Consider the following 8679-nt stretch of genomic DNA (forward strand, 5'->3'; position numbering starts at 1 on the left):
GAGGGGAGAGAGGGCAGAGGGGGAGAGGGGGGAGAGAGGAGAGATGGGGAGAGGGGAGAGGGGGGAGAGGGGAGAGAGGGCAGAGGGGGAGAGGGGGGAGAGAGGGGAGATGGGGAGAGGGGAGAGGGGGGAGAGAGGGGAGAGGGGAGAGAGGGCAGAGGGGGAGAGGGGGGAGAGGGGAGAGAGGGCAGAGGGGGAGAGGGGGAGAGAGGGGAGATGGGGAGAGGGGAGAGGGGGGGAGAGGGGAGAGAGGGCAGAGGGGGAGATGGGGGAGAGAGGGGGAGAGGGGAGAGAGGGCAGAGGGGGAGAGGGGGAGAGAGGGGAGATGGGGAGAGGGGAGAGGGGGGGGAGAGGGGAGAGAGGGCAGAGGGGGAGAGGGGGGAGAGGGGAGAGAGGGCAGAGGGGGAGAGGGGGGAGAGAGGGGAGATGGGGAGAGGGGAAAGGGGGGAGAGGGGAGAGAGGGCAGAGGGGGAGAGGGGGGAGAGAGGGAGATGGGGAGAGGGGGGAGAGAGGGGAGAGGGGAGAGAGGGCAGAGGGGGAGAGGGGGGAGAGGGGAGAGAGGGCAGAGGGGGAGAGGGGGAGAGAGGGGAGATGGGGAGGAGGGGAGGGGGGGGAGAGGGGAGAGAGGGCAGAGGGGGAGATGGGGGAGAGAGGGGAGAGGGGAGAGAGGGCAGAGGGGGAGAGGGGGAGAGAGGGGAGATGGGGAGAGGGGAGAGGGGGGGGAGAGGGGAGAGAGGGCAGAGGGGGAGAGGGGGAGAGGGGAGAGAGGGCAGAGGGGGAGAGGGGGGAGAGAGGGGGGAGGGGGGAGAGGGGAGAGGGGGGGGAGAGGGGAGAGAGGGCAGAGGGGGAGATGGGGGAGAGAGGGGAGAGGGGAGGGGGGGGGAGAGGGGAGAGGGGCAGAGGGGGAGATGGGGGAGAGGGGGGAGAGGGGAGAGATGGCAGAGGGGGAGAGAGGGGAGAGGGGGAGAGGGGAGAGGGGGGAGAGGGGAGACGGGGAGCAGGGGAGAGGGGAGACAGGGAGCTGGGAACACGGGGAGCTGGGGAGACGCGGAGCAGGAGAGAGGGAAGAGAGGGGAGCTAGGGAGTTGGGGTGCCGAGGAGCTGGGGTGCCGGGGAGCGGAGGCCGACCGGAACTGGGAGACGCCCGGAGAAGGACGTTTTCTCTCCCGAGGTGCTTGGTGCGTTGACCGGTTCCCGCCGGGTTCCCGGGGACCTTAGAAAGAACTCCCGCCGACATCCGCTCAGCTCGGGCCCCTCGGCGCCAGGTGCGGTTTCCGAGGCCGTGTTTCTTGCTACACCGCGGGCCTCCCGGAGCGCCCGGCGGCGCGCTTCCGGCGCGGCACTTCCGGCGGCGGCGCAGTCTGACGGAGCTCGGGCGCCGGCCGCGTTCCAGCGGGTCTTCCTGGTGGTGCCGCGGTAAGGAAGGGCGCGGCGGCCTGCTCGGAGCGCGTCCTGGCGCTGGCCCGCGTTGAACCCCGGGCTGGTCGGCTCCCGGCGGTGCCGGAAGCCAGTCCCCCAAGGCGCTCCGTCGCGGGCCTCCCCGGCGGCCGCGGACAGCCGGACAGAGCCGGGCGGGAGGCCCTGCCCCGGGGCGCTGTCCAGACTGCCCGTCCCCCTCCACACGGCCCAGCCAGGCAGCGTGGAATACTAGGGCCGAGGAGGGCGAGGATGGGCCGGGGTCCCTGCTGGAGGTGGTTCCCGGGCCCAGCGCTGGTTGAGGAGACGGGTCACCGCTCAGAGAGCCCGTGCCCACCGCCTCTCGCTCTGCACTGAGCTCAGGCCGAGGCTGAGCCCGCCTCTCTCCCCAGGTCTGGCCCTGTTCTGGGCTCCCAGGCTGGGGCGGAGCCTGGTGCCCCCCTCCGTGAGGACGTGATGCCCAAGCTGCAGGGGTTCGAGTTCTGGAGCCGCACCCTGGGGGGCGCTCGCCATGTGGTGGCGCCCATGGTGGATCAGAGCGAGCTGGCCTGGAGGCTGCTGAGCCGCCGCCATGGGGCACAGCTCTGCTACACTCCTATGCTGCATGCCCAGGTCTTTGTCCGGGACGCCAACTACCGGAAGGAGAACCTGTACTGCGAAGTGTGTCCTGAGGACAGGCCGCTCATAGTGCAGGTGGGCAGCAACCACGTCCCCAGCGGTGAAGTACCCTTCACACTGGCTAGTCCCAGCAGCCAGACACCTGTGGCTGAGCTCATCCTCCAGGTGCACCTCCCAGAGGCTTACCCCTCCCTTGGAGCTGGCTCAGGCACTCATGAAGGAGTGCCCTGGGTAACTGGAGCAACTCACAGCCCATGCTGTGACCGTGATGCTGCCCGTCACCCTCATAGGCCTTTCTTCTGGCAACAGTTACCAGAGACCTGTGCTGTTAGGAGAAGCCGGCACTAGCAGCTTCTGTTACACATCAAGGAGAATTCTCTAGATCTGTAATGCACTTTCCTGTGGGGAGGGGATATTGTAAATGTTGGTAGGCCAAGATACTCCTAAGGCTGGACCCCAGGACTACAACCATTGTGTCACAGTGGAACCCCTCACAGGATTGTGCAGCCTGGGCACTGAGGGACCTGAGCCTGGCTTGGCTCATGGGCATATTTCTTATTTTCAGTTCTGTGCCAATGACCCTGAGGTGTTTGTCCAGGCAGCTCTCCTGGCTCAGGATTACTGTGATGCAATTGATCTGAATTTGGGCTGCCCACAGATGATAGCCAAAAGGGGTGAGTTGGTGTTCAGGGTCTTGCGCTAGCCCTGTGGGGGCCCAGGCCCTGCCTCTGATCATGGCACCGGCTGAGGCTAACAAGCAGTCCTTCCCTTGGTGTTTCTCAGTGCTGGATGGAGGCAGCCATTCTCCTGACTAGATAGGTGCACAGGCAGGGTTCCTTACTCCTTGATAGTGCCTCTGCAGAAATGTGGCATGCCACTGGGCTCAGCCTCTCCCTTCCTGAGCCCCTCAGTAGGCACTGCTGGTCCTGGCCCACGTGATGTGTGTACAGTGTCCTTTGAGCATGTGCAGCTGGGCAAATAGAGCCCCCAGGTCAGATGCTGGCACACTGCTTGGGTCTGTGATCATCCCCCTGCTCCACCCAGATGCCCAGCTATTGTTTGACATTAGTTTATGCAGCCTGGCAGGGGGCTTGTGGCCTGTGGTTGCAGGAAGGACAGGGATTGTGGGCCACGTTGTGGGAGGGTGCTGAGGCAGCTTGCACCCTGGCCTCACTAGGCCATGCTCATTCCTACAGGGCACTACGGCGCCTTTCTGCAGGAGGAGTGGGACCTGCTGCAAAGCATGAGTGAGTGGCCGCATGCCGCCAGGTGGGCAAGTGAAGGAGCCCCAGAGAAGCCCTGCAGGGCCGGGAGAGGACAGTGTGACAGAGTGTCCTGGATCACTCTGGCAGCTCCTGGCTGCTGTACCCTCCCTATTGGAAAGAGGTGCCTGTGAAGAGCCACCTGTTCTGCACCAGCTTTCCCCTTAGAGCCAGACAGTAGGTGTGGGAGTACCCTTGCTTGGCCACAGCCCCGGTGCCCTGTGGGACAGCCAAGTCTCTCAGCATTAGCCCCACGTCATGTGAAGTTGTGAGGACAAGGGAAAGGCTGTGGTCACCTGCCCAGTAACCTGAGGGTGATGGCTGGGTGATGACCAGAGCTGCCCTCCAGGAAGCTGATGCAACTCCATGGGGCCTGGGCTGTGGGGCTCAGCTGGCTAAAGTGGGATCTCAGAAACCATATCTCTTCCTAGTTCTGTTGGCCCATGAGAAACTCTCAGTTCCGGTCACGTGCAAAATCCGCGTCTTCCCAGAGATAGACAAGACTGTGAGGTACGCCCAGATGCTGGAGAAGGCTGGCTGCCAGGTGAGGGCTGTGGCCTGCAGGCATGGGCGTCAGGGCTGAGGGGCAGCCAAGCTCTCTGAAAGCTCCAGTGAGACAGGCTTCTGCCCTCCTTTTGGGGCCCTTGCTTGGAGGATTCAGGTGAGGCGTTTTCTGTGCTGGGGCTGGTGGGCTTGTCAGTGGCCTGACCCCATTGACTCCCAGACATCCACCCTGAGCTCAGTCCTGTGACAGATGCCATCTTGGCTCTAGGGTGTGGTCCCCATGGGAGTAGCTCTGGAGGGCTAGGGAGGCGGGCCACACAACTCTTGGCATATCTGGTCCCCTGGCCCTGTCCTCTGCATGTTGAACTCTGCCCAATGCAGGCTGGAGGGACTCAGCCTTGAGGGTGCCCTTCAAGGTGCTTAACTGCCGGGGTTGGACAGGATCCTAAGTGATCTTGGGGTAAGGCCTGGGCAGGAGACCCCATCTTCCCTTCCCCCTCACACTGGTCCCTTGTACACCTATGACCTTGGGTGGTACTGCTTCTTCCTGGCCTGGGCACTGGCTCTTTTTTCCGTACTGGGGCTTGAACCCAGAGGGGCTTTACCACTGTGCCATATCCTATAACACTTTATTTATTTTTTTCAGACAAGGTCTCACTAAGAGACCTTGCTTAGGGCCTTGCAAAGTTGTTGAGGCTGTCCTTGAACTTAACAATCCTCCTGTGGGGTCTGACTTTGGACAGGATTGGGCATCCTTGGTGTAGCCTGGAGCAAGATCCCAAGGGCAAGGCTCACAGCACCTTTGGCCCAGGACGGCTTTTTTTCTATCTGGCTAGGGAGCAGAGAAACTGAGGGAGGGGGTTCCCTGGAGTTGATCTGGAGGTTCAGTGGGTTGAGCTGGGTGCTGGTCTATCCTAGCTGCTGACCGTACACGGGCGCACCAAGGAGCAGAAGGGGCCCCTGTCAGGAGCAGCGTCCTGGGAGCACATTAAGGCTGTGCGGTGAGTGGATGGGGTGGGGAACACAGCCTGGTCTTTCCTGGCGGTGCATAAACCCAGCTCCACACCTGGGGGTGTTCAGTACACCTGACTTTCTGTGACCAGTTGGGGTGGGAGGCCCACAAACGTGGAGTTTGGGTCCTGTTTCCCCGTCTCTCCTGGGCCTTTCACTGCCCTGTTGGGGACAGCAGGGTCAGGCCTTTCTCTTCCTACAGGAAGGCTGTGGCTATCCCAGTATTTGCCAATGGGAATATCCAGTGCCTGCAGGACGTGGAGCGGTGCATCCAGGACACAGGCGTGCAGGGGGTCATGAGTGCAGGTGAGCAGGCGGATGCTCAGCCCCCTTCTTCCTTGATGCCCTGTTTTCATGAGCAGGCAGTCTGCTCTGATGGGCCTGCACTCTCAGACTAGGTTCCCTGGGCTGTTTCCAACTCGTGACTGGCCAGTGAGCCAAGTGGTCAGTCCTGTCCTCAGCAGGAGGTGACCCAAAGGGTGTCCTAGGCTTTCCTCTCCCAGCCCAGGGGATGGCACCACAAGGCCTGCCTCCCTCCTGCCTGCAGAGGGCAACCTGCACAACCCTGCACTGTTTGAGGGCCGGAGCCCTGCCGTGTGGGAGCTGGCTGAGGAGTACCTCGACATTGTGCGGCAGCACCCCTGCCCACTGTCTTGTGTCCGGGCCCACCTCTTCAAGCTTTGGCACCACACGTGAGTCACACATCAGGCAGAAGCCAAGCAGGACTGCCCAGGCATCAATCTAGGGGCCCTGCCCCAGTGTCTTGGGGCTTCCCAAAACAACTTGCCACCAATCTGGTGCTGAAGGGTCAGAGGCTTGCGGGCAGGCGAGAGCCTGGGTGGGAGGCACTGGCTCTGTGCCCTGTGTGCATCTCAGGGTGGTGGCTGGGGCCCAGGAGCAGGCTCAGCTCCTGTGACAGGTATCTGCCTTAGGCTACAGGTGCACCAGCAACTTCGAGAGGAGCTCGCCAGAGTGAAGACCCTGGAGGGCATCGCTGCTGTGAGCCAGGCGCTGAAGCTGCGGTGCCAGGCAGGTACGGGGCTGCGGGGCCCGGCCATGGTGGCCAGGCTCAGTCATGACCGGGTCTGGGCCTTTGCAGGAGGACATGTCGCGGCAGGAGGAGGGAGCCAGGCCCACTGGTGACCTGCCTTTCTTCCACTGGATCTGCCAGCCCTGCGTCCGGCCAGGGTGAGCACCTGGGCCAGTCCACGGATGTGGGACTCACGTGGGGACCTTGGTGTGGAGCAAGGCACCTTTCCCGGATGTACCACCTGCTGCCCCTGGGGACCCGCCTGCTCTCTCTGGCTTTGGTGGAGGGTGCTGTCACTGAACATTTGGTTCCAGAAGCTACTTCCCCAAGCTCCTCTATACCTGGGGGATTTGTCCTTGGGGTCAAGACGTGGATTCTCTGGACTTTTCCTGAGCTCTTACAGCTGAGGCAGGCTATCATTTGTGGCCACAGCCCTGCCTGGGCTTGGTGGCTTAGACGGTGGCACCTGAGGTTCAGACACCCTCCCAGGGAGGCTCCAGCCTTGTGCTAGCCACTCACCCCACCTTATGTATGTAGCTGCCCCCTGTAGTCCTACACAGGCCAGCCCCTGCCTGGGCACCCTGAGAATGGAGCTGGCCAGGGTGCTTTGTAGATTCACATATGTCCTGTGCACTAGTGCCCACCATAGCTGCCCAGTCCCTCCTCACCCTCGGACCCCCCCAAGAGGCTCTGACCCATGTGGCTGTGACTAGATGATCACCTCTTGTGGGTGTCCTTGGCTCTGTTCACTGCCCTTTCTCTCCAGGCCCAAGGAGAGCACCAAGGAAAGCAGTGGTGGCCGTAGCAAGAGGGCCCTGGAGGAAGAGGAGGGTGGCACAGATGGCCTATCCAAGAACAAGCAGAAGAAGCAGCTGCGAAACCCCCACAAGACCTTCAACCCATCTCTGAAACGTGAGTACCCTGCAATGGCTGGGCAGGAGCATTCAGGCCCACCCCAGAGGCTCTTCTCTGCCTGCCTCTCGTCCACAGCTCCAGAGCCAGAAGCAGATGCCTGGCTTTCCTTCCCACACTCCAGGGGCTTGGAGTTGTCACAGTTTAGTGCTGTACTGGAGGAGTGGCGGGGTGTGGACAGGGGGCACATCTATTACAATGTGTCAGATGAGGTTGTGGGGCGAGTCCTCAGCTGGGTGTTGTCCAGGTGGCCACTGGGTTACTGAGGATATCTCTGGCCAGCAGAGCACTGGTAGGCCCCAGCCTTGTACAGGGATGGCCTGAGTAGCTCTCAGGAGCCCTTGGGAAGTGTTCTGAGGTCTCTGTAGCAGGCTGTGAAGGAGGTCAGATTTGGGTGAAAATGCTCCACCTCACAGGAAGACCTGATTCACAGTTCCATGTGGCCTCAAAGCTTGTGCTGGGAGGTCTCAACCCAATGTAGCTCCTCTCAGCAACCTAGGCCAGACCATGTAATGTCTCTCGGGCCTGGATGCTCTGATGCTTGCTCACATCTGAGTAGCTGCCACAGAGAGCAGAGCTTGGGGCTGAGTTCCTGATTTTTGGCCTTCTTGCTATGGAAACACAGCCAAGGGCACCAGAGCCTTAGAACTGGGTCGGGGTGGGATAAGGCAGCTCTTCCTGTTAGGAAGAAGCCCCCCTGCTTCCTGTTTATTTTCTAACAAGACTGCTCACCATCCCTTACTTACCCAGACGTAGCCAACCCATATCCTTTGCCCCCGAGCCCCGGCAGCCCAAGTAAGCTTTGTGGAGATGGACACTCAGCCCATCTCTGGCTCTCATTCAACCAGCATTTCTTTTTGTTCTTTTTTCCAGCAAAATATGCAAAGTGTGACCAGTGTGGAAACCCAAAGGTTAGTCCCAGCAGCCTGCTGCCCAGGAAGTGGTGGGCAGTGCGGGCTACCCCAACATTGTCTCAGATGGTCCCTGTGCTGCTATGGGGCTGGTACTGTCCAGTCGGGAGGACAGCCATGGGGTGACCTGGCCTGGGGGGCAGTGCCTTTCTGTGCTGATTCCCAGGGCTGTGTCCAGGCCATGGGGCTTCTGGCATAGGCTTCCAGATGACTGGCCTCACCTCACTAGCTTTCCTGTGCCCAGGGCAACAGGTGTGTGTTCAATTTGTGCCGGGGCTGCTGCAAGAAGCGAGCCTTCCGAGAGACAGCAGATTGCCCAGGTGAGGGAGTGTCTCCACCGTCAGCCCGCCACCTCTAATGGGCATCTGGGCCTCCTGACCCCCAATCTCTTCTTTTCTAGGTCACGGGTTACTTTTTAAAACCAAATTAGAGAAGTCTCTGACTTGGAAAGGGACCCAACCTGGGCTGCAGGAGCCTCCACAGACAGGGCCTGGAGCACCAGGTGGCTTCTCTGAGGTTGTGGGCAGTGCCCTGGCCTGAGGAGCCAGCAGGAGCCACCCCTACTCCGGGCCTGCAGCTGAGGCCTGGACACTTCTTAAGGAACTGCCTTTACTCAGGGAATCTCCTGCTGGTTTACATGGAAGGACATGCCGACATCCTCCCTGGCCCATACTGGGACCTGGCAATGCTGCACCCAGGCAGGCCCAGGCTGGACCTGCCTTATCCACAGCTTGTGTGTTCAAAAGTGAACAATAAATCATTTCAGAGACACATGTGCAGACAGCCAACAGCCTATGGCCACCACCCTTCCAGACCCAGGGAGGCCCGGGGCTAGGAGGGCATGATTAGAACCAGCAGGGACCTAGGAGCCTGAGAAAGAGTGAAGAGGCAATACACTAAAGCCTCTGCAGGACACAGCTGGGAAATTAGGGCTTCACCCAACCTCCCCAAGAGTCTCCAGAGAGCATTCCACAGGAGACCTGGTGACAGCTGGAGGGGGCCCACAGAAGCCAAA

General features: G+C 61.2%; 1 protein-coding gene across 2 annotated transcripts; it reads left to right on the forward strand.

Annotated features, from left to right (window-relative positions):
- Window positions 1–1300: 1300 nt before the first annotated feature.
- Dus1l (dihydrouridine synthase 1 like) lies at window positions 1301–8435 on the forward strand. 2 transcript variants are annotated; one of them, XM_005332688.5, is made up of 14 exons: window positions 1301–1416; window positions 1809–2109; window positions 2600–2708; window positions 3231–3281; window positions 3728–3840; window positions 4719–4801; window positions 5014–5117; window positions 5359–5503; window positions 5744–5840; window positions 5911–5999; window positions 6608–6753; window positions 7627–7664; window positions 7909–7984; window positions 8065–8435. In XM_005332688.5, the coding sequence occupies exons 2-14, from the start codon at window positions 1873–1875 to the stop codon at window positions 8202–8204; spliced, it is 1428 nt and encodes a 475-aa protein (XP_005332745.1). In that variant the 5' UTR covers window positions 1301–1416; window positions 1809–1872; the 3' UTR covers window positions 8205–8435. The 2 variants fall into 2 exon arrangements, with proteins under 2 accessions (XP_005332745.1, XP_040124251.1); XM_040268317.2 differs by lacking the exon at window positions 3231–3281.
- Window positions 8436–8679: the final 244 nt, after the last annotated feature.

This window comes from Ictidomys tridecemlineatus, chromosome 3 (genome assembly GCF_052094955.1).
Source record: "Ictidomys tridecemlineatus isolate mIctTri1 chromosome 3, mIctTri1.hap1, whole genome shotgun sequence".
NCBI classification, from domain to species: Eukaryota; Metazoa; Chordata; class Mammalia; order Rodentia; family Sciuridae; genus Ictidomys; species Ictidomys tridecemlineatus.

Bases quoted from the DNA above. Each gene is read 5' to 3' on its own strand.
- Dus1l (XM_005332688.5), top strand. From the start codon at position 1,873: ATGCCCAAGCTGCAGGGGTTCGAGTTCTGGAGCCGCACCCTGGGGGGC. The intron at 2,709-3,230 runs GTGAGTTGGTGT...TCATTCCTACAG, and splicing joins ACAGATGATAGCCAAAAGGG to GGCACTACGGCGCCTTTCTG. The intron at 5,118-5,358 runs GTGAGCAGGCGG...TCCTGCCTGCAG, and splicing joins GCAGGGGGTCATGAGTGCAG to AGGGCAACCTGCACAACCCT.